Here is a 24,309-nt window from a genome sequence, read left to right as displayed (position 1 = left end):
TGGTTAGTAGTGTGGTGCTCAAGGTTCTGCCTTACACCACTCTATTTTACGTTGGAAAAAAACCATGAGATCTATGATATATATTTAAAGCAATTTAACGTAAATTTTGCTACTGAGTGAATAAAGAACTCATAGAGACACCATGCTCTGGGCTAGCCAGTCCTTACATAGCGGATGAATAAGAGCAGAAGACAATGCAACTAGTCATTAGAGAGGACACTAAAGAACCCTTAAGCAGGACCTGCAACAGGAGACTCCAGCTCCTCTGGCCATGTCAAATCTTTTTTTGGTTCAGATTATCTTAATCCTTTCAGTTCCTAGGAATGAGAAAATGAAAACTGGATTGGACTGCACTAACCAATATCTCCAGTTTCTGTGGTGTTTGGGCAACACAGACATCAGAGGATTCCCTCTCACAGATTCCTGCAAGCTGTGCAAGCATTATTGCTCCAGGGTCCCAAAGGGTGAACTGAGGCCTAGGCAGAAAAAATAACCTTCTCAAAGTTGCAGAGGAGGTCAGAGGTATAGATGGGCACTAAATCTTTGTCAAGTCTTAAACACCAAAGCGCTCCAGAATGACCTTATATAGTGATTTCACTGGGATTACAGCAATAGCACTGGAATGCTATCCAAAGGTGCAATTTACCTGGGACAAAGCTTAGGAAGCATAAATCTAATAGCAGCTCTGTTTACATTTAAACAGAGCATTTCTGGAGCCCTTTATTGATTCTTTGCACAGGAGACATTTCCTCTTCTCATGATTCAGCTGTTTCTAACTACAGGTTCCTGAAATTTCCCCCATAATACAAAATTATATTAATTAGTCCACTGAATGTAGAAAATGTATTGTTATAATAGATCAATTGGGTCTCTAGAGCTATTGTAACGGTATTGTGAGATGAACTTGTCATTAGCCATTTATGGCTTGTTGTTTCAAAAGCACATTTCCATATCATTAGTTTTCGGGGCTACCAGTAAAATAGATCACAAAATATATGATAAATTCATCTATGTTCATTCCACTTCACATTAGCAATAAATTTAAAGAATTGTGTTGGACACTCCAGACAAGAAAGCCTAGTTGCAACTATTTCCATTTCAGACACTCCAGGTCACCAGACTTTGCAACTCAGTAAAATGTTATGGAGCCCAACCACTATTCCAGATGTTATTGTTTCTCAATTCTATCATCTTTCCTCACAATGAAATAATCCGTGAATAGTTTAATCAGCTGCAGTAGGCTCCATTAAGCGCTATGGAAATGCAGCAAGAATGGAAATGGCATTCCATCCTTGGAAATGAATGGAATGAAGAACAGAAAAGCTCATTCCCAGACTATAAATATTGGTATGTCAAATTTCAGTATCTGGAGAACTGAAACAAACCAAATACTGCGAAGGAATGAAGTAGCATCTGGCCAAAATCAGTGGCTTCAGAAATTAAGCTTTTAAGTTAAGTACAAATAATTTTCAAGAAACTATAATTTCTGATCATAAAACTGGAAACCAACAATTATGGCTATGCCTACATTGCTAAGGACACCCAGGAGACCCCTCGTGCCAAGGGGTGTAGGTGGCTTACACCCTCGCTCCTCAGGGCCAGTCCCTCCTGATCATCCCCGCGGTTGGACAGGGCTACGGTGGGCCCCACAGGGTGTCTTTAAGAAGTAATTACTTGTGGGTTTGTCTGGTTCAAAGTGCCTGCAATCATGCAAGGGCTGTGTCACAGCCTCTCAGGCTGATTTTAATAGCACAACACTGTGAAAGCGTGTGGCATGCCCTGGGTGTGTTGTGAGAGTAGGTAGATGTGTGTGATGCTGTGAGACATGACGAGGTAACACTGCTAGACTGCTCAGGGATAACAGCAGCAAGCAGTCCTGTGGCAGTCCTGTCCATATCACCCCGAGGTAGGTCTTGGGGTGAACTGATCCCCAAAACTGCACCCAAGCTTTGTCTCAGGGAGAACTGGATGACCAGATTCAAAAAGAAAAAAAAAAAACAGGGAGCAAACTGACTTGCAAACAAGGAACTGGGGGTTGGGAGTGGGCTGGGCAGTTATTTGTCTTTCTTTATGTGCCCTATATTCATTCTGACAGAGTTAAACAGAACTAAGCTGTAAAAATATTAAGCTTCGAATATCATCATTCTAAAGCTATTTAAAGGAGCTAGGACATCCATGGCTATGTATTTCTTGGGTCTTGCATTTGACATGAAATTATATGAAGAATTTATTTTGGCATCAAAGTCAGAGCTCCAGAATAACAGCTTAAAACCTAAAGATTTGTGAAATAGATCCCCAGTCCTTGTTTCATTTTATTATTGTACTAAACAGTACACCATCAATATCCAATAAATATCATATCAATATCAGTGGACAAGTGTTACACAGCTGCAGAACACCATTACGAATGCTTTCCATCAGTAACTTCAGAACATCAGTAACTTGAGAATGTAAAAATGCTTCCATTCCAATGCTTTCATAGTGTTCATTATCAAGATTTAACTTAAAATTCAGTTTGGTTTTAAGTCTGTCCAGGAGAACAAAGCCTCCAGCTAGTTTTCCCTCCAGCCACTTTTCCTATCGTGCTCAGCCCACAGACAGACCTCTCCACTGGAACTGATAAGCTCAGACAGGAACATTTTCTGGCTAGTATTTGGTCACTCTTTAATCATCCATCTCTGTCTGGGGAAAAACTCTTGAGAATAATTAAGTATCATGATAATAATTATCAAAGAAAAAATAGTGAAAATTTACAAGCATCTGAGGAATGTCAGCACTGTGATATAAGCTCCTTTGGAAGATAACTCCCAGTCCAGAGTGGTATTAAGAAAAGCAGATGAAGACTCACAGCTATAAATAGATCAAAGATAAACCTTATCTTAGTCTCTACAACCTGTCTTTCTTATCAAATACTTTGCTGCAAAATATGTTTTCAATGGTATATAGTCAAACTAAAGAAAATGTTTCTTCTTGAAAGCATGGACTCTGAAGTAACCTAGACAGGCTCTGTTTGCTTAGACCTTATTTTGTTCATTTAACTCTACAACATACTTTTCCTTAATACACAATACGATAAGCAATATGATCTCGTGCTTGTTCAAGGTGGTGGAGTTGTAGCTCCCAAGCAGCTTTGCAGCGTACAGTGAAAAGGCTTATTTTTGAAAAGAGAAACATGGCTGCCTCCACATACACACCTGAAGAAACATGCGAAAGTGCATATTTGTGCAGTGAATACTTTAAATGTGCGCTGACTGAGTATAAAACAAACTTCTGAAATTCCCCGTGCCGCTTCCCAAAGCCCCACTTCATCCCTGTACGTGCCGTGACTTTTTGGAATATTTTTAGTGCATGAGGCAGCTTTTCAAAGACCTCTTAACTCTTGTAACTCATCTTATAAGCATAAATCAAACGATGTTGGCCAACTCTTTCCATAACAGAACTGCACCTTTAAATACCACTAATGCCAGATGGTCTTAGCATATAAAGCAGCATGAGACAACATATTAATGCTACTCAAACAAGCAACTTGTGCTAGCAGCAGACCAATGAAATCAGTCTCAGGCTGCTAATCCTCTCTGTCACCATGGCAACATCTATTTCAGACAATTCTTCAATTTTCAAGTCAGATGAGCTTGTTGGCCCTTAAACTTCTCTATTCAGGGGGTCTTCCGTTGTCAGGTACTTTTTCATTTTGTATTGGCTACTGTTATAATACAGAATTTATTTTTATCAGCTGCTCCATGGAGTATCAAGGAACAGATGCTCCTCTGTTTCTGTTTATTTATAGACTTTTCCACTAAAGATTTGCACTATAAGATTTCCACTAAAGATTTGTACTATTTATTTCCACTATGGATTTGTTCCCCTAACTGTAACACATGGAAACCTTGCAAATATAGATGTCTCTTTTGACTCTACCTACCAGCACTGGAAGAAAAGGAAGAATTGGTACCTTCTTCATACTCCTCTGCTATCAAGGCAGATTTTTAAACAAAAACAAAAAAGTGTATCTGCAGCAGGTGAACAGGGAGAGAAACTCTTGACTCTTTACTATGTCTGTTAGCATAGCTGAGTCAGCACAAATACTGGGGCTATTTGCTACTAGGAAAAATCTGACAGGAAGCAGGTAGCAACTGCATCTTAAAGGTAGATCAAATGCTGAACCACATGCTATCTATCAAGTACCTATATACTGGGTACATGGCATAGCCACACACTAACCTACAGCATGGAAGATGAGAACCTAAGCACGTAGATGAGAAGCTGAGGCACAGGGAGAGGATGTTCTTATCCGAAAAGATGAAAATACACAGCAGAGCCAGGAAAGAAGCCAGACATCCTTTATCACAAAACCACTTTTCCTCTCTGTGAAACAACTTCCTACAATGACAATGTTTAAAGTTTAAACATGTGATAGCCCCGCTCCCAACCCCACAGCTTTGTTCTTCTCTCCATTCCACTATGTACTGATGTCACCACATTTCATTCAGAAAGGCATAAACTTTGATCACTCTTTCATTAAGTGCAGGCTATTACAGAATCAGTCACATTAAGCCTTCTTTCTTAAGGGCACACACACAAGTTGGCTTGAACATTAGGATTTACAAACCTCCTGCTTATAATGAAATTCAGATGTACAGCTCCCACTGACTTCAGTTTGATTTGTGGATGCTCAGCAGCTGGATGGGAGGAGAAATTAAAGTACTGTCTAGTCTATATAAGGTGAAGATCTGACATGGAGAGTCAGACCATAGTCATAAAGCTCCCTTTGAAGTAACAATTTTTTACATGTGTAAAAAGTGTATATTTAGGTCTTAGACTCACCATAATTTCCCTTACAGTTCTAGAACTGTGCTTTTGTGCAATAAGCCAAAATGCAGAGCCAGCCAAAACCACAAAACATTCAGTTTAGCATAGGAAAAAAGGTTAATTTTGAATGATAAATGTGCAAGGAATACATAGTTCATAACACTGAAGGACAGTAATGTGTAACAGAAGGACAGTCACACTGTGGGTTCCCTTTACTTTTGAGGGACACAAAAATAAAAGGACATTCAAATGACATGTCTTGCAGCTAGAAATCTCAGGGGAAAAACATGCAGTAATTCACACACTTTTTATCTAGTTATTTCTAATGTGATGGTACAGGAAACACAACTACGCAAAAAGTTTTGATCTTTGAAATGTCTCACTGTCCTTTCGCTTTCTTTGTATCTTTCAACTATTAGTTGTATTTCTCATAGCAAAGTACCGCATAATTTGTCTTTTGTTTGGAGAACTAATATGGCAAAAGTCAGGGTCATACTTCCCAGATAACCAAAAAATTCTACCAGATCATTAGACTGGTATACTAGCAAGGATATCTTTGCCAAGAAAACAGCTCATTAAACCTTAGCCCATCAGATGTCCCACCTGATCAAACAATTCTTTTCACTTGGCTTTAAGGCAGACCGATACCTAAGGATAAGTACTCAGAATGGCATACGATGGCTGTTCTTGCTGTAGGCAGGCTCTGCAGCCAGAGCAGTATCTTTCTTTGGTGGTAAATCAGGCAGCTCACGCTCCACAGTCATGAACAGCTCCAAACAAAGAATGACTAACTCAGCTTGCTTCATGGGACTTAATTTGTGAGTAAACAAGGATGTCGGGTTTTGCTCATAATTCAATATGAACAACTACCAGGAAGCAGCTACTAGCTTATACAGTTATAAATGTCTGGTTTCAGAAAAAAACCTAATTAAAATCAAATGTTTACTGCCTTCGAACTGCCAACCACGGGTTTATGATTCAAGATTCTCTCTTACCTGGCCATTGTAGCTACACAGACACATTTCTAATGTGTGGAATTTTGGTAAAGGAATTTGGCAGAAAATAAACCCTCTTGCATTCCAGCTTATCCTCAGATGTCAGAGGGGCTGGGGTGGCTAGGCTTAGTTTCTGAGTAATGTCCAGTTCGGCGCTATAAGTCCAGTCACGTCACCATGACAGATGCACTTATAGCACGCTGCACTCTCAGCTTAGCCATGTTCAACGCATGATAATTACCAGACTTAGGGAGTTTCGTTGCGTTAACGAACTATCACGACTAGATTAATGAGCAGCGCAGTTTATTAAAGCAACAGTACAGGTTCTTTTGGATTGCCGGTGATAGATACACTGTCTGCAAAGCACGTGCAAATGATAATACAGTTGACTACAAGCGCATTAAATTATGAAAGAAAAGAGCTCTAAAGAATTCTAAGTTTCCTGGGGAAGCACTCGGTACAGCCGAGTGTTTGAATCTCACCCAATAGGCATCCCTATGGGGGGGGGGGGGAAGAGAGTTTCAGCCCATCGACTTATCTCGACTTGTCTATGATGGTATCTTCCTCAATAGTCTTCCTCTTTTGGGGTCTTTTTATCCTATTTTTCCTTTCAGGTGGAGCTTGAGTGACTCTAGTCATACATACCTTTACTTTGATTGGTATAAAGTTCTCTCGCTTTGCCTTTAGAGGTATATGCTAGAAAAAATTCATAGTGCATGCTCCATGGGGGTGTGGTTGCACCTTGAAGGTGGGTAACTTTTGGGATGGAGGTGTGTTTTGGTATTATAATGATATTATAATGAGCAAAGTTTACCCAAAGGATGTGGTGTTGCACGTCAGTACCCCAGAACTGGGCATGTGTGATATAAATCAGTAGTAGGGCATTAGGTCGTCAGAACCCCCATTATTTTACCTCCTTGCTTCAGTGGATTCAATGCAGGGACCAACTGTTCTTGTTCCTATCATTCCAGTTCCCTATCCCTGCAATCACAGAGCCTGGCCACGGCGACTCTACTCCACTCCACCCTCCGTGTTACTTTTCAGGGTCAGCATACCAAGCTCCCCTGGTGCTGCTAACATCTAAAGTTGCAGGTTATGTTGCTTAGGGAACTACCATGGAACCAATTCTTTACATGTCCACTGCATTCCACCCTAGAGGTTCACCCTCCTTTGGGGGGAAGGGGGGGATGTCATATTGGTAAGTCACCTCCAGCAATCATTCCACAGAAGGGCACTATGGACCCAGACCACACTTTTAGCCTGGTGTCCTCATCCCCAACAGTGCCCCGAAAGGAGTAAGCGAGGTGACAACTTCAGTGCGACAGGACGGCTATCACATCATGGCACGTACGGTCATTTCTTCGTTATATGGCAGAACTCCGATTCCAAAATCCCAAACCCCAGCAAGTCAAGCTACTTTTTCCAGCACTGCTGTCCTGCAGAGCTCCTAACCCACTCCCAATACAGCACCAGCTTTCAACCTTAAACCCGAGATAATACATGCAGATCTATGGCAGCCAGAAGAGCTAAGATTCATGTCACATGGCAAATCAAACCTGCCCGCTCTGCTACCGTTTTACTGACAAGGATTTTTTTTTCACCCTTTTAACTACAAAGACCCTTAGTGTCTTCATTTAGCCTCAGCATATCAGAAAGTAACCTTCAAATATAACATCCCAATCATACTGAATTCACTGAACCCTGGTTTTTGATGTGCAACTTACTCCAAAATGAAGTATATCAAGTATACACCCTTTATTCCACTGCTCCTAACTCTACCCATCATTTTCATTAACTGACCCAGCAGCCTTAAAGTACACACTGCAGTTTTCACTTTTCCTTGATTCCACAAAATTGTAAGAGAATTCAGCTACAAGCCTTCTTTCCAGTTTAATTCCCAACTCAATGGAAAAAAAAATAAGCAAGAGTCTGTGGTAATACATGCATGAGACTTTTGTTTAAAAAGAAAATGTAGACCAAAAAAAGATGCGACACATAACTTTTTTTTTTTTTTAGGTGGAATATGAATTAAAATAGGTATGAAGACTTAACAATATAAATTAATCTGCTGAGAAAAGATCAGACAGGGTTCATAAATAGTGTGTTTCACAAAGCAAGCATGTAAAGCACAACAAGGTACCTTTGATGATGACACACGAAGGCTGGGATTCATCAGGTCTTCACCATAAGCTCTTGCACATGTTCCTAAGTTAGAAGCCTGCCCAATGTCGGCTCCTTTTACAGTCAGTAGAGAAAACAGACATTTTTAGAGGGCACTGCAGCCCAACGAAGAGGTCTACCTGCTAACCAGCAAAGGGAGATTATAGCATGAATATGCATGCACAGCATGTAAGCTTCTAAATCATGTACCACCTTTGAAAACAAAAATTAGGTCGAATGAACACAGAACTAATTCTAAATTAGTTTTCGTACTAAATTATTGGCTGACCCTAGTAGCAACTTCATTGTTACAACCAAAAATTTGTGTTTATTCTGACATAGAACGACCTGTCTTGCACTTTTCACCCTCTGTGTAATTTAAAGGCTTGAGATATTGATCACTAAATTATAGAAAAAGAAACAGTTTCTCCTGAATAAAGTAAATCAAGAATTAATATACTAATGAGGTCACATTTTGATAAATCACACAATTACAATTTACTGCCTTTAACAAAATGTCTCACAAAAGCTTAGGAAATCCCTGTGCTTTATAGGCTGCTCATTAATTCTCTGGAGTTCGTGTTAATGTCACCATAATAAAACATCCCTTTAATCCAAACCAACAGCAAAACAGGCTCACCTCCTGTTTTCATTGGGAACTGTTAAGGCATTCTGCAGGTGTGGGAGGTGATGACAACTCTTCTCTTTAAAAGAAATTAAAGTAATCGACTCTTTCAAAAGCAGCAGGGTTGTCAAAACCAGCCTGGGTCAGATCAACAAACTCTGAATGCTCTGCATACTCAGACTAATTTTAAGCCTGAAAAATAAAACAGTTGCCTTCTATGGAGTCATGTTTATTCCTAATGATTACAGCCCTTTTTACTACAGCTTGTTTGCCCTTTGTGTTATTCCAGCAAATAAAAGAGAAACTTCTGAGATGCAGTAGCTGGGATCTCCAGTGTTTTTGCAGGTAGCACACAGCCTTTCTTAACCCTTTTTTAAATCATCTAAAAAAAAGAGGGAAGTCTTTCAATACCTCAGCCAGTGAAGCAATTTGGAGTAAAGGTATTGTATCTCCAGGAAACACTGCAGAGACTGCCTAGCACAGCTGCCTAACCACACTTACTGTGAATTTCCATTGACTTCAGTGGGAACATGAATGGCATTAACAACTAGCTGTGAATGTGATCTGTAAACATGCCTACCTCTCCTTGATTTTGACCAGAGTTTTGTGCGCACATTTTTCTCTTGGTATTCTACACCTTTATTTTTAGCTGAACATCAAAACTGAGATAGGATGAAATCAGAAATATTAAGGAAATATTATTTATTTAAGAAAGTAAATATTAAGGAAGAAAAATCTATTTTCAAAAAAACGCGTGTTACGAAGTACATTCTAAAAAAATATGAAGTTATTCAAGACTCTTAACAATAAAACAGATGCTTCTAAAAAACTCGCTCAGCACGTACAGACAGCCATCTTATTGCCAGCAAATCCTACAGCCCTCCCGAGACCTGCGCAACCTACACAGTCTGCGAAGGACACTGGACACGCCACTCCGAACGCAGGCAGCATTAAAATCGTGCTGCCAGAGACTACTCCAGGCCAAATCCTGCCTGGGAGACTCCAGGGGGACTACCCTAAGTGGCACTACAGCTCGTAAGGGATTTTGCTGGAACGTTAATTACAGCCCCTCTGTCTTCTGCGGAATGAGCGAGGTACGACCAGCCCCAGATTAGCACTCCCAGAAGACGAGTCGGTAGCATATCCCCTGCGATGTTTGATGGGAAAGCCGGAATGTCCTCACAAGCTCTGAAAGAAAATCTGTTCCCTGGTGCTCGAAGGAAAGAAAAAATCCAAACGTAGAAGGCTACATGTATAAGAGGTTCAACCACGTTTTAGTCTGCATTTTATTTTATACATCCCTGCCGAGACACCAGCAGCTGCCCCGCTCACGCTCTCGGTTTGGCGCCAAGGGTCCTCTTGTTACCCTGCTGCCCGAAGAGCAGCTCGCCTTAAAGAGCATTGCAAACGTAAGCCATGCGAGAAGGACAGAAGCTGAACCACAGCTGACTGAAAAATGCACCAGCATAACGTGGTCAGCACACACAGCATCTCCTGTACTCCTGATACAAAGTGGTTTGCTTATATCCACCTATTTACAGCCCCTACCTTTATGCGATGCAGCTGGATGAATATGAACTTGGCGCATTTGCATTTACCAACAACTAGCCCCATATCCTTCAACACCTCCCTTCAGAAAGGGAATGCTAAACGAGTGGCCATTGATAAAAACTGGACTTTGCTTAAATCTCAAGCATGCAAAAATTAGGTCTGCTCTCTAATGTGTAGATTTAATAACAAGCTCTTGCCATATACAATTTGTATTAATGCTGTGCAAAATTGGGAAATATTAACAGGGGTCATCGAAGAGCTCACAAGATTTTTACTTGCAAATCCCAAGCGTAAGGAAGAGAAGCTTTAGAAAATCAAGTGCAATTAATCGTAAGTGATAAAATTGGAACAGCTGCATCTGATGACATCACCGTAACCAAGAGACGAGCTGCATGCTTTCTGACATCACCGCTGCTAAAACACCCTGCTGCAGACCCGAGCGCTGCATTCGCCTATCTGAAGCGGGGCTGCCCATGAGACCCACAGGTGATACCGAGTGGTCTCCCCCCTCCTGGGCTCCCGTGCTAAGGCGGCACAGCAGATTCCTGCCCATGCTGGGCTGAAATCATGGCAGCCTCTCGCACGTTTATTTCTTCTTGCTGCTGCTGTTTCTCTTTTTCAAAGAGCAGCACTTGCTTGCGGTTCTTTGGAATGGCTGCAGAGTCATTTAAATTACAATCATTTAAAAAATATTAAAAAATGGGGTTTGTGCAGCAGGGGAATACAAACATTATGACCAACAATTTTTTCCCCTGTGAATTTGTCAGCTTTACTTATCACAATTTCTTATCACAGAAAGTATTAGCACACATGGCTGGTGCCGCAGTTGGATGAGGGAGCACTTCAATGACAGAAAAAAACCTAGGTACGGTTTCTGTACTAGCAGACAGATCTTGGATTTCCCCATTCATTAATATACAGTAGAGGCATGTTTTTCAGTTCTTTTTTAGTCACCCTTTAATTATGTTTTTGCAGGAGGAAACAGCTCCAGCACTGCAGGGCTGGAGTGTGAGAAACCGAGAGCCCAATGTTGGGCAACTTTGGGGGGGCCAGTACAGGAGCTGCAATTTGGGAAGTCAAGCAGCTGATTTAGGCTCAGTGCCAACACTGACCCACCCAACCCATTTCCTCACAGTGCCAAGCGGGGTCTTTGATAAAGTGACGGGTCCAAGGATTAATGTAGCTGAGCTGCACCTCATAAAATTGACTGAAGTCACACCCACAGGGTCCTGCAAATGCTCCAAGTCACAACTGTGCTGCTCACCTCATGCACAGTGTGCTCCTGCCTCACCAGCTCACAACATTTTGGTGTTGTTTGAAACTTGAAAAGCCCAAAGTACGTAATTTTCTAGAAAATCAGATGTTTCACTCAACTACCAATAAACCTTTTCCTTCTGTTCGAAGTATTTTTAAAGTTGCTTGTGGGGAGAAGGATGAACAATAAAATCATTAACATTGAAAAAAAACTTCTAAATTAAATGCTGCTTTGAAAAAACATGAAATATTTTGTTTCCAAACCACCATTCTGATATTTTCAGGACTTCTGTTTCCTTTTCGCTAGTATGAACAATTTGATGAAAATGTCACAAATTTACAGATCATTTTGTTGCCACAAAATCTGTATTTTTATCCATCCTCTCTCCCCTCCATTTGATGCAAAAGTAATGTTCAGAGCCTGTACCTGTAACACATGTAACCAGTCAATTAATAAGCCTTACTTGGAGGATTTCTTCACAAAACTAAACACTGAAAAATAACCACTATAAAAATCTTAGTAATTTATTAAAAAAAGCAGGAGTTGAGAGAAATTTTTGTCTGCAATTGTTTCAAGTAAACAGAAAAAAAACAACTTAGGAATCTTGAAATTATCAGAATGTTTCGTTTTCGCATTCAAAATGAAGCAGTAATGGAGGGGACTGATCTCGCACCACCGAAATCAATGGTACAAATGAGTCAGAAGTGGCAGCATGCCTAAACAAGTGGCTGAACATTAACGGTGGAGGAACTGTTTTTGGCATTAATCAATTCTAAATATATTTCATTGCTGTTAAAGAATACAAATACATTATGCTCAAAATGAGGTTAGTTATGGTGTTAAAAAAAGCCTCAAGAAATCAGCATCCATTGGGTGTTTGTTCAACAGAACATCAGACATCCAAAGCAAGAGCCTGCTTCCTCTCCCAGGAGTAGTCAGTATTCTCCTGCACCTGAATCAAGGCAAAATATTGTTTAGTTTGTCCCAGAAATAATCTGCGCTTTACTATCAACTGTCCTCTGTTTTCCCTTGGTGCATCATCAACTTCCCACAATCTCTTTCTCCTCGCTTTATCTCACCTTGCCATCCGCCATCTTCTGTCAACTTTGCCAATTTTTGGCAAGCACAGGGACAAAATGGTATTTTCTCAGGTTATCAAAGCTACTGCAAAATGTTTTGATCACTAAGTCTAGGTTCATACAACACCTTCTATACCTAACCACTGATATAGTTTCATTCAAGTATTCCTCTGCCTTAACCATCTAGTCCCCACCGACTCAAAGTGAGGTTATCTGCACGGAACAGCTGCCTCAGTATAAAACTGTTCAAGTTCAAATATCTTCATCTCCGGGTTTTGCTTCTCCTTATTCAAGGGTTTCTTTTCCATCAGCGATTGCAGGTTCTAATCTCCCATACGGGTGCAGTATCAGCCTAAAGAAATTGCTGCCACAAAAAAACAAAATTGTGAAATATTAGACCAAACTCTGTTTGCCATGAACCACAGGGGAAGCACAGGTAGTGTGGTGTTCAAGTTTGCAGAGAAGATGGCACATTCTCTGAGTATTTAATGTAGGCTCAGAAACTTTAGGCAGTCTCACGCTTCTGGCATTTAGCATGTCCCTGGGAAGAGCTCAGTGAAGGCTCAGTTCACATCTTCCAAGTGACTAATCCGGGTGTCCAAGATCTGCCAAGACACTTTGTGTGCTTATGCAAGAAACCAGAGTGGCTCATATGGAGTCATTCTGGCTTCCAACGTAGTACCAGGACTTCAAAAAAAAATCCTCATAAAGTATATTTACCCCAGCAAAAGATGACGCCTTAACAATTCCTTCCAGTTGCTTTGTTCACTAAGGATTTGTTCCAGTTGCTTTGGAAATCTAAAGCACATTTCTAAAATTTTCCTATTTCTCTCATGCATTTTTTTCAAATATTGCACATATAATAGAGATTCATTTTCAAAAAAAGCTGATATTCTAAAATTAAAGTTGATTTATATGCTTGCCTACAATCAAATGCATTCACACAGCACTGCACAGCCATGCAATATGCATGATTATGCAATTTATGCATGTATGTGCAGTATTCAATTTACTCAGTACAAAGCCTCTTTACTCAGTACAGAGTCTTTACTGATGCTCTGCTGACACTCTCCTGATCTATTTTGTTACCAACTTGCTTACTAAGTGAACAGAAACATTCTTTTTGTTTTTGCAGCAGCTCACTAGATAATTCAGGTATCATCGCTGCATGTTCACCAGGCTTCTAGAAGCATGAGCTCTCTCTCTGTGGGCCATAAACGTATGAGCCACAGCATATATTTCATTTATACTTATATATATTTAAAAATAAACCCCATAACACTCAGGATATCTTGTAGGAACAGATTACGTTCAGGAATAACAACTTCTTAGCCTGTTGTGAAAAAATTAAAAATAACTATATGTATGTGTGTGTCTGTGAATCTCTGTATCATTTTTTAATAATACATGATGATAAATCAGGTCCTGATCCTGCAAGCGTTAATCACACAAAATATCCTTATTCCCGTTGCTGGCCTGGGAACCAAGCGTGGATGCTCAGAGTGAGTGAGGATCCCCCCTCAGGTATGAGCTGCTGGATCAGCCTCATATTTCCTGCCAAGGCTGGTACAAGGCTCCACTTCTTTTACTTCACAGCTTAAAAAAGCTCACATAGAAATATAAACAGTGCTACCTTTTACTACACAGTAGAAGAAAGGGCACGTTATTAAGAAGAAAACACCTCTAATGCAACCATTAGAATAACATGTAGGTGCTTAGCCTCTGTAACAAAGAAGCAGGGATGTTATCGGTGCCTTTACAATTATTTCAAAGGAGCACAACCATAACTAGGCACAGGGTCTGGCTCGTTGCCCTTCCTAAAAAGACCCCGAGTTTCTCTCATGTGCCACTGCAGACAGTGAAAGCTGCAGTAGCTCTCCACTTTTGGAGAAAAGCTCAGCAACTCACAGAATGAAACTGAGGATTGAAATAAAACAATGAATTTGCTCGGGTTCAAACCCTGGTTAATCCTCTCCAAAAACCCAGCATTTTCAGCATCCCCCACTAAAGATTGCCAGGACTCATCACATTCCCTGACATGTGATTTGGACATTACAACACATGGCATTTTCATCTATAGGGCTCTCTTTGTGAGGGACAGAGCACATTCTAGGAAATGCTTGACATTCGCTGTAGCTTATACGTGGATGCAATCCATAGGAAATTTTCTTTTCTGCAGTTTGTTACCGGTCATTGATATACAGTTGGATTCTGTTTTGCTTGGGCCCAATGATAAACCCTTTCTCACATCACTGACACCAACAGGAGAAGCAGCGTGTCTCTAGGAAGAGCCACAGCCCCATCTCAGACTGCACAGAGTGCTCTTTTTGTCCCTGTTTCAGCTGGCTTGACAGAGGTGCCAAATAAATAAGCTGTAGCAACTGTCCCCGACAGTAACAGAAAGTCACAATAATAATTGCCTATCATTCTGGCATGCAAATCACATAGTGGCAATAGATTAATTCTTAGCTTCAGGATCACCCCTCATATTGAGATGGCAACATACCGCAAAGAAATTTTTCAAATTTCTCTAAAATTCCTATATTTTTCATTTCAAGACAATGCTTTGCCGCCCTGCCTTCCTCTTCTGTCTTCCTTATGTCCAGTATCCTATAATCTCTAAGTTTTATCAGTAGCCTTAACGCAGGCAGTAAAAACCTAAGTCCCTTGAGGATGTGAAGCAAGGTTATGTTCAGGTCATAAAGCAGAACACTAAGCACTAACTGTACAGACCAAATCCCCAGAGACCCACAGAAGCCACATCTCCACCTAAAAATCACGGACTTGCAGACCTGGTCTGTGACCTACCGAGGGAAATGTGAAGACATGGCTGCAGGTGGCTTATGGTTGGGCCTCAGGTACAGAGCAGCTTTCAAGATGAAGCCTTTTCACATCTACACATAAGTGATACCGTCAATTCTGAAATGGCAAACGATGAAAAATGCATGCTCGTAGGCACGAAACAAATGCACGGCGTCAATAACATCCCCTTTTATAAAAAAAGGGTCTCAAACCCCAGCTACACATAACCACGTCTCCCGAGACATCTGTGCAAAGGCCGGTAGCGTGCGGCGGTCACACAGTTTCCGCAGGCAGCCCGGCCACGTTACACAGCTGGCACAGGCATATGCATACCTACTGCTTTTTTTCCCCGACAGTTTGGTTCGTGCCAGGGAAGCGGGGAGGCCAACGCCTTCCCTTTCAGCACATCTGCACCAGGTGCTTGCCTGCAGAGCAGTCGGGAGCGTGTTCGTTCCCGGCGGCTGCTGCTGCTGCTGCTGCATCTTCCGATGTTTTACGGGGAATGCAGCGCGTCCCTCTTTAACAGGGCGCTAAACCCCGCGACGGAGCCATACGGACGCGTTAGCGCTGAGCGCGGCCGATCGCCGACAGCCGCTGCCGCAGCGAATATTTTAGGGACGGCGTCTGCCCGCTGCCGCCGGACCCCGGGCCCAGAGTAGCGGCTCCGCACCGCTCCGCTCCGCCCCACCCCGCCGCTACCTTGCCGCCAGGTGCGGGCATCGCCGGGGGCCGCCGGCCGTCGCCCCCGCTTCTTACCGGGCTCATGCTCGCCGGGGCGGTCGGAGACCTCGATGACCAAGAGCTCTCGGCCCTCGGCGCTGCGCCCCACCGTGTAGATCCTGCTGATGGCGGGGCACTGCAGCCACACGGCCACCAGCGCCTCCCGCAGCTCGGCGTAGCGGTGGTACTCGAAGGAGATGCCCTCCTCGGCGCTCAGCCGCCGCCGCCGGCTGGCGACCCCGACCCCCGGCCCCGGCTCCGCCGCCCGGCAGGCAGCCAGCACCCCGCAGAGCGCCAGCAGCACCCGCACCGCCATCCCGCCTGCCCGCCGCCGCGCAGCTGCCGCCGGCCCCGGCGGGAGAGAGGGAGGGAGCGGGGGGCGGGCGGAGGCGAGGGGAGGGACCGGCAGGGACCGGCAGGGACCGGGAGGGACCGGCCGCTCCGCCCGTCTCCGCGGGCCGCGGCGGGAGGAGCGAGAGCTCCCCGCGGAGGGCGGAGGCGTGTGCGCGGCCCCGCCGTACCGGAGCCGCGAGGTGCAGGCGAAAGGCACTGAAGCTGTTTTCATCACCCAGTATGCGGGAAAAAAAAAAAAAAAAAAAAACCCAACACGTTTTCTACATTGCGTCTTTATCTTGCTCGGTGAAATCCTTTCATCCTGCGCGGCATGCACGCAGTCCCACCGAGTGCACCACCCGCTGTCAAAAACCTAAATGAGCAGACAGAGCGCTCCGTGAAAGATTCCAATAGTACTATCGCAGAACAACACAAATGTATTTCATTGACCTCACAAGGAGAGCTATAAAAAATCATCTATAGGGTTGCTGTGCTCATCAGCTATAAGGTAGTTTTGCTGCATCACAGAAAGTGAAGGATAAAGCAAGTCTTACTTTCTGATACTGAGAATACTTAGCACATCCCATTACGTTCAACGGGAATGCTCTTGTGAGGAACCATTCGCAATATAATAATAAATTGCAGTCTCTGCTACAGGACTTCTGAAGCCATCTGTTTTTTCAAGCTGTTTTTATAAGCATAGGTGTTTAGACTGCATCGAAACAGCCTGTCAAGGACAACTGATAAAGGCTAAATGCTAAAGAGCAACTTCCACATCAGGGTTTTTTTATTATTTTTAAAGGACACAAAGCCTCAGTGGGAAATTTTGAGAGGTTCAATATATTGAAAAGTTTGAAAATCACACATCCAATTCATCCTTCTACAAATAGAATCTTGTCCTCAATAATTTAATACATGTTTTACCCTGCTCTTCTGATCTAAAAGGGTGAGCCTGTATAACATCCCCTTCAATCACCAATTTATACTGAATCAGTTTTCAGGAAGATTTGTTAATAATTCTTTGTGATCCTATGGATATTTTCTTAAATTATTGATTGTCTAGTTCTGACCAAGAAGAAAATGGAAATAATGTCTTCTAGGAAAACATCTGCATTGATGCTTGGTGATATACCAGCTCGGAAACTCATCCAGCATCTGAAACTCAGACCTGAAAATGCAACTACTATATACAAATACTTATATATTCACCTACACTTGCTAACTTTCAGTGTCCTCTACTGACAGTCCTGGATTACTTGATGCGTTTCTTCATAGCAAGAACCAAAGGCCAGCTCACCCAGCCCTTACCAGCCTTCAAAGACAACTGGGTTCAGAAGCTTCTCTGCCCAGTTTAATTCCAAGGTTACAGGAATGCAACCATGTGCAAAGGCACCTTCAGAGCACTTCTTGGAGCCTTCAACTCTCTGTTCTTACTGCTAGAAAACTTTGGGAGACGCCTATCATATCATGTCACATTAGCTCTGGGGTTGTGACAATGCAAATGAAAATTTGCTCTAAGCATTTTGCAAGACTTGGATGTACAGAGGCTCCCTGATACATTGTTTTCTCTTACCAAGATCACTGTTCACATTTAGGATCACAGAAGTGCCATCCCTCTGACTTCTCTCCTCCCTAACAGCATGAATTGTATTACAAATTTGTTTACGACTTCACACCACTTTAGAATTATGTGCAATATGTGCAACGCTCTCAGAGCTGCAAAATGAACTGCAAATAAAGGTAGCTGACATAGCATTCAAGATTCACATTCTTTATCAGTTTTGTTGGCTACATTCATCACAGGCTAAATATTCCTTGTTTTCTTCATCACTTTCCCTTGCACCTTATACACAAAGGAAACAAATCTGCTGATGCTGTGAACTGAGACTTACAGTATCATTTTCTGCGAGAACTTTCTGATCAGTCAAAAAAACCCTTGTGCAGTGTAGCAACTCTCATTGGCTTCCCTTCAAATTTACTTACCCAAAATACAATGTCACTAAAAGATACAAGTAGGCTCAGAAATAATCTATTTCTTTTAATCTCTTCAAGCAGTGGATTATTATTCCACTACACAAAATTAGTCTTACAGCTGGGTCTGAATGGATTTACATTAATTTCCATACTTATTAACCCCCTACCCCTTAAAAAATTAAGGGAATGAGTACTTATAAAAACACATGCATATACACATCTTGTGTAAAACAGGACATTTTCTATATTACCAAATATTTCGAGTTCATATGTACTAATTTCTTTTTAATAAGGGATTAAGAAACAGTGATTAGATTCTCAGAGAGCATAGAAGCATTCGCAGAACTGAGCAGGAGGAATAAATTGATGAGTTCCTTTGTATCCAATCCCTCCTGCTATTCTCCATAGTTCAGAGATGACGACTATTATCACAGGCAAAGGCCAAACTTCCTTGTAATATGGAAAAAGGTTTGGCACTTGCCTCAGTCTCAGAGGAATTACTCTAACCCCAAGGGCATCCCCAGCCTATACGCATAACCAGGCTCCGGGGTGTGGCCTTGTAAGCTAATAATACTAATTAGAGCAGGGAGTAGAGCTCAAGAGCCCCCTGTCCAGAAAAGTGTCCTGATCAGCAGATTTCAAATCTGGTTTACCTCTCTCTTATGTCTGTATATGACACCGAATAGTAGATTATATTTCGCTAACAGACGCAGTCTAAATAATTTGGTAATGGTGAAGAAAATTTCATTGACATTCCCAAAAATACTTATTTATAGACAAATATATATATACATACACACAAACATATATATAATATTCATACATATTTACATATCACTCTATTCTTTTGGCCAAAACAATTTGCTAAATGTGATTCAAATTTTCAAATACTTCTGACTTGCCTGAATCTGCCTTTTTCAGCAAATCATGATTCACCAGCAAGTATATAAATAAATCTTCCAGAAAACCTCACAGTCAGAGAGTTCTGCTTACAAGACTTGAGTAACTAACTTTTTTCATTCGTGTGGCAAGACAAGCAGGCTGAGGCAACTACTTTCTTCTATAACCCAAAATGAGAACCCTAACGCTATGTCCATTAGAAACAATAGAAGTACATTAGGAACAACAGAAATCCTAAAAACAATCTATGATGGAGATCAGATATTTATGTTATTAATAACAAAGTACTGTTAATAATTGTGCCATGGAAATACTCAATAAACTTCTCTAGTTTGTATTTGAAAGAAGTGAGAAGGTGCACTATCCTGCAGGAGGAAGAGAGTGTTTTCTAACATACAAATAAGCAAGTAGGATGCTGAACATAATGCATAAGGGAGAAGCATGTTGAGATCAGCAAGGCTAAATCACTAGTTGGTCTTTAAGCCCCCCTCTGGGGAGGGCTGTCTTTGGCCTGCTAATATCCAGTTATATTGCATTTTCAAGCCTTGGACAAATTCTGAAAGACTAATCAGGGTATTAACACAGCACAACTAGAAAAACCAGAAAAAACACAGAAAAAACAGCTACAGACCACATATGTCCTAAAAGACCAGGTAAAATCTGGTAAGGGTTTCAATTAAGAAATTAATGATAGGAATAGAATAGCTCCAATCTAATTAGAAAAGAGAACAGCTGATCTCAGTGTTGACAAATTACTGAGCAAGTAGGTAGAGATAACTTGTGAGCTCTTAGAAGCTTTTACAAAACTTCTCTCAGTGCTGATTATATACGCATACTAAACCTGAAGCTATGTCTTCAAGACAGAAGCTTCTATTACCAGCCTCCAAAATGTCTTGGACAACTCAGTGGCTCTGTTTCTTGGATGCTTGCAAAACAGGGTTGATATAGAAAGTTGCAGCTTTTCCAGCAGCTTGAGAACAGGCTTAACATAAGGCAGGTCAAAGAAAATATAAACAAAGAAAGAATGAATTTTTAAAAATCCAAATACAGACGGGGCAGTTACGCAGGAGGTTACAGAAAAAGAACAGAAAAAACCACTCCTTCCAGTTATGTACTGCAAGACTGAATCTTTTATTGTCTCCACCTGTTAGGTGACACCCATGTTACTGAAACTCAACCCTACCCAGTATTTAAGAGCTTACTGTGTTCTTGCTGGCGTGGGGTGGTGAACATCCTATACATGTAACAATTCTGCGTAGAGCCTCTTTATAGACTGCAACTTAAATTTCATGGAATTATAGAATCATAGAATCGTTTAGGTTGGAAAAGACTTTTAAGATCATCGAGTCCAACCGTTAATCTAGCACTGCCAAGTCCACCACTAAACCATGTCCTTAAGCACCACGTCTTTTACTCTTTTAAATACCTCCAGGGATGGTGACTCAACTACTTTCCTGGGGAGCCTGTTGCAATGCTTGACAACCTTTTTGGTGAAGAAATTTTTCCTAACATCCAAACTAAACCTCCCCTGGTGCAACTTGAGGCCATTTCGTCCCATCCTATCACTTGTTACTTGGGAAAAGAGACCAACAACCACCTCGCTACAGCCTCCTTTCAGGTAGTTGTAGAGAGCGATAAGGTCTCCCCTCAGACTCCTTTTCTCCAGACTAAACAACCCCAGTTCCCTCAACCACTCTTCATAAGACTTGTGCTCCAGGCCCCTCACCAACTTGGTTGCCCTTCTCTGGACACGCTCCAGCACCTCAATGTCTTTCCTGTAGTGAGGGGCGCAAAACTGAACACAGTACTCAAGGTGCGGCCTCACCAGTGCCTAGTACAGGGAAACAATCACCTCCCTGCTCCTGCTGGCCACACTATTTCTGATACAGGCCAGGATGCCATTGGCCTTCTTGGCCACCTGGGCACACTGCTGGCTCACATTCAGCCGGCTGTCAACCAGCACCCCCAGGTCTTTCTCTGCTGGGCAGCTTTCCAGCCACTCTTCCCCAAGCCTGTAGCATCGTATGGGGTTGTTGTGACCCAAGTGCAGGACCCGGCACTTGGCCTCGTTGAACTTCATACAATTGGCCTTGGCCCATCGATCCAGCCTGTCTAGATCCCTCTGTAGAGCCTTCCTACCCTCAAGCAGATCAACACTCCCACCCAAAATTTCATAGAAAATGTACCCGACATTCGCACTTACACACTGCAAGCCTACACAAACGGCTGTGGCTTATTGCGGCCCCTTGTTTCAGTTTGCAGGAGTAATCACTGCTTCTGGGGTGACACTAGGTCCTGGACACTGACCTGCAATGCTGTTTCTGAGAGGTGGCGTGGCTATAGCACCAAACACTCAGAAAGAAACACACAGAGAAACTACCATGCAGGATCATTGTGAGAGTTCACAAAAGTGGCTGGGGGGGGGGGGGGGGGGGGAGCGGGCGGTGTTAAGTGGTGAGTCATTATCTAACAGGAACATTCTTCTGGTCTTCCACAGGGACTGGTATTTCAAGTCCGGGGGCTAATTTATTCAGTGATGACATAAATGTGAATCAAAACTGATTAAAATTTGTGGATGACAAAGAATGGTGAATAATAAGGAACACTGGAATGTGATTTAGATTACTTGGTAAGTCAAGCACATTTAACTATTTCAGAGCAGCAAATTGCAAGTTACACTTAAAAGCAAGAAATATAAAACACGCTTGTAATGGCCTGGCAAGCAGCATGGCTAGAAGCATTGAGAGATCACAATAGATGGGTAACTTGGCTATATTTTCCAGTGCAATGCTGCAGAACAGCTAATTTTATTTTTGAATGTTTAGACAGAAGGACAATGATTAAGAGGATGGATGTGATTATACCACCAAGGTGGTATTAGAGACACAGATCTGGACATGCAGTTCTGGTATCTACAGCTGAAACAAGACATCAGAAATTCAGAGACAAGCCACAGAAGTGATTTGAGAAACAGAGGAAATGCCTTACTGCGGAGGACATGATACAATCTGGTTAGCCGGTGAAAAATACAAATGAAAAGCGATTTGACTGCTGTGTTTATTACCTTCACAGACAAAAAGTTATAGCCAGAACCAATGGTAAAAAGTTGCCTTCTCCCTGGACCTGCCAGTTACAGGTTTCAATGGCTGAGATTTACCAGAAGGCTGCAGCTGACAGAGAGAAAGAGGGAGCAGTAACGGGATGGAGATTTGGAGGCAATGAACCAGACACTGTTGCCAGCAGTAACTATCTGTAGTTTCAACAATATCATTTTTCAATAAAAATGAATGTTAAAAATCTAGAAACACAGCACACTCTTCTTTAAAATTATCTTAAAACACTCAGCAGTCATTTATTATCAACTCAGTGAGGAAAATAAATGAAGTCATATAATCTACAAATATAATCATAGTATCAATCACTATTAACATTTTCTGGCAAACTGTGCTGTAGTGTAATATAAACCTCCTTATTTAGTATTCCACATCAGCAGCCAAAAGCAGTTGATTATTTTGCAATCCTAATCTTAACAATTTATTATACTTTTTGAGTTTTCATGGTTTTTTGACACAAAACCCAAGAAATTAATTCATGGCTTTCATGGGACTTAATTATTGTCATATCCTAAGGGACAGTGCAAGCTGCTGTTTCCCACAGATGAGCCTTACTTAAACTAAACTGGACTTTCAGGAAAAGATTAAGTTGTGGAAAATGTTGCTCCCCCACTTATTCCCCTCTACCCTACCACTTTTAAGAGTTAAATCTGTCTCCTTGCTAAAGAGGATAAAGGACAACAGATTGTGTAAGGTTTTGTTGTGCCTTGCAAAGAGCCAAAAACCATTACCAGTATTGCTCTCATTTTTTTTCTACTGCACAAAACCCTCTTAGTTTCCAGAACTCCACATACTCATAGCCTCTCTCACTGAACATGGGAAAAAAACCCCAGTGAAGTCTTATTTAATAAAGGTCTAAAAGTTCAAAAATGTAATTGCCTCATAGTTTTTGATATGCATAAACAATACATAGTAACAAGGTAGGTTATTTACTAGGGAGCATGGTGTTCAGTAATAAATACAAGGTTCCGCTTTTGAAAAGGTGGTGGGGCCGTGGCAGAATGCAGGTCTGAGTCCTGCAGCAAAACAAGCCTGTCATTTTCAAATGCAAGTTCCTGTGTTAAGAGAGGTCCAGTGGGCACATTTTTTCAGAAAAAAAAAAAAAAGTTATAAAGCACAGCTTGCATAATTCTCTAGGGATTTGTTAAAGAAAGAGAATCAAAAGCAATAATGTGATCACATTGTACACTAGAGATGTACATAAAATAGCCCCGAAAACCTGAAACAGCGACAGCTGTCAGAAAAATATGGATTCAAGTAATGAGCAAAGAACAAAAAAACCCCCATGCACACTACCTAAAAAGATGGCATAAGTAATGTGTTAAAATTACATTCCTTATTTTCAAAACCTCTTGAAGAATGGAACATACATTGTAACTTTGTAAGTCATCCTATCAAGCTTGTAGTGGTCCAATTGAGCTCTCCAATAGCTGAGGAGGCGCCAAGCTTTTACAGATACTTTACTGAAGTATTTAAGCAATTGGCTCACAGCTGTACACAATTTTGCAACAGTGTGTGTATAGGCACAAGCCAGTGGGCTGAGAACCAGTGAATAGAATCATGTACACAGGGAAAATCTGAAGCACTGAAAGCTCCTTGTATTTTTAGGCTGGGGGTTCAGTAAAATGAAGCTAAGTATAACTGCAGCTGCAGGATGAGAGTGGGAGTTGACAAAGCAAAGAGGATAACGGCCATCTTTGAAATCTGATTAAAGAGGTCACTTCCACCATGGAAAGTTCAGGCTGGCAGTGTGTATGGATTCAGGAAGTCTTAAGTACAAGTCCCTGCTAAAAACTGAACAATACAGGGATTTCAGCTTCCATTCACCTGCCACAGTCAAGTATTTTACTTCCTTTCAGAGGGAAGAGGAAGAACATCAAATTTCAACAGGGATACAGATAGAGAAGTAAAAGCTTCTACAAAACACATGCAGAGGAGGAATCTGAACCACTGCCACATCTCAAGTAATATTTGAATCACTCTGAATGTCATT

General features: G+C 41.8%; 1 protein-coding gene across 1 annotated transcript in view; it reads right to left on the bottom strand.

The window, feature by feature from the left end:
- Positions 1 to 16,916, bottom strand: part of CPE (carboxypeptidase E) — a 63,448-nt gene extending 46,532 nt beyond the window's left edge. The window contains 3 exon segments of the mRNA XM_052781007.1: positions 16,033 to 16,420; positions 16,422 to 16,610; positions 16,884 to 16,916. Coding sequence (XP_052636967.1) covers positions 16,033 to 16,420; positions 16,422 to 16,610; positions 16,884 to 16,916 — 610 coding nt within the window.
- Between the last annotated feature and the right edge of the window lie 7,393 nt (positions 16,917 to 24,309).

This window comes from Harpia harpyja, chromosome 2 (assembly GCF_026419915.1).
Source record: "Harpia harpyja isolate bHarHar1 chromosome 2, bHarHar1 primary haplotype, whole genome shotgun sequence".
Classification (NCBI taxonomy): domain Eukaryota; kingdom Metazoa; phylum Chordata; class Aves; order Accipitriformes; family Accipitridae; genus Harpia; species Harpia harpyja.
Note: the sequence above shows the minus strand (reverse complement) of the source record. Positions and strands in the feature narration are given on the sequence as shown.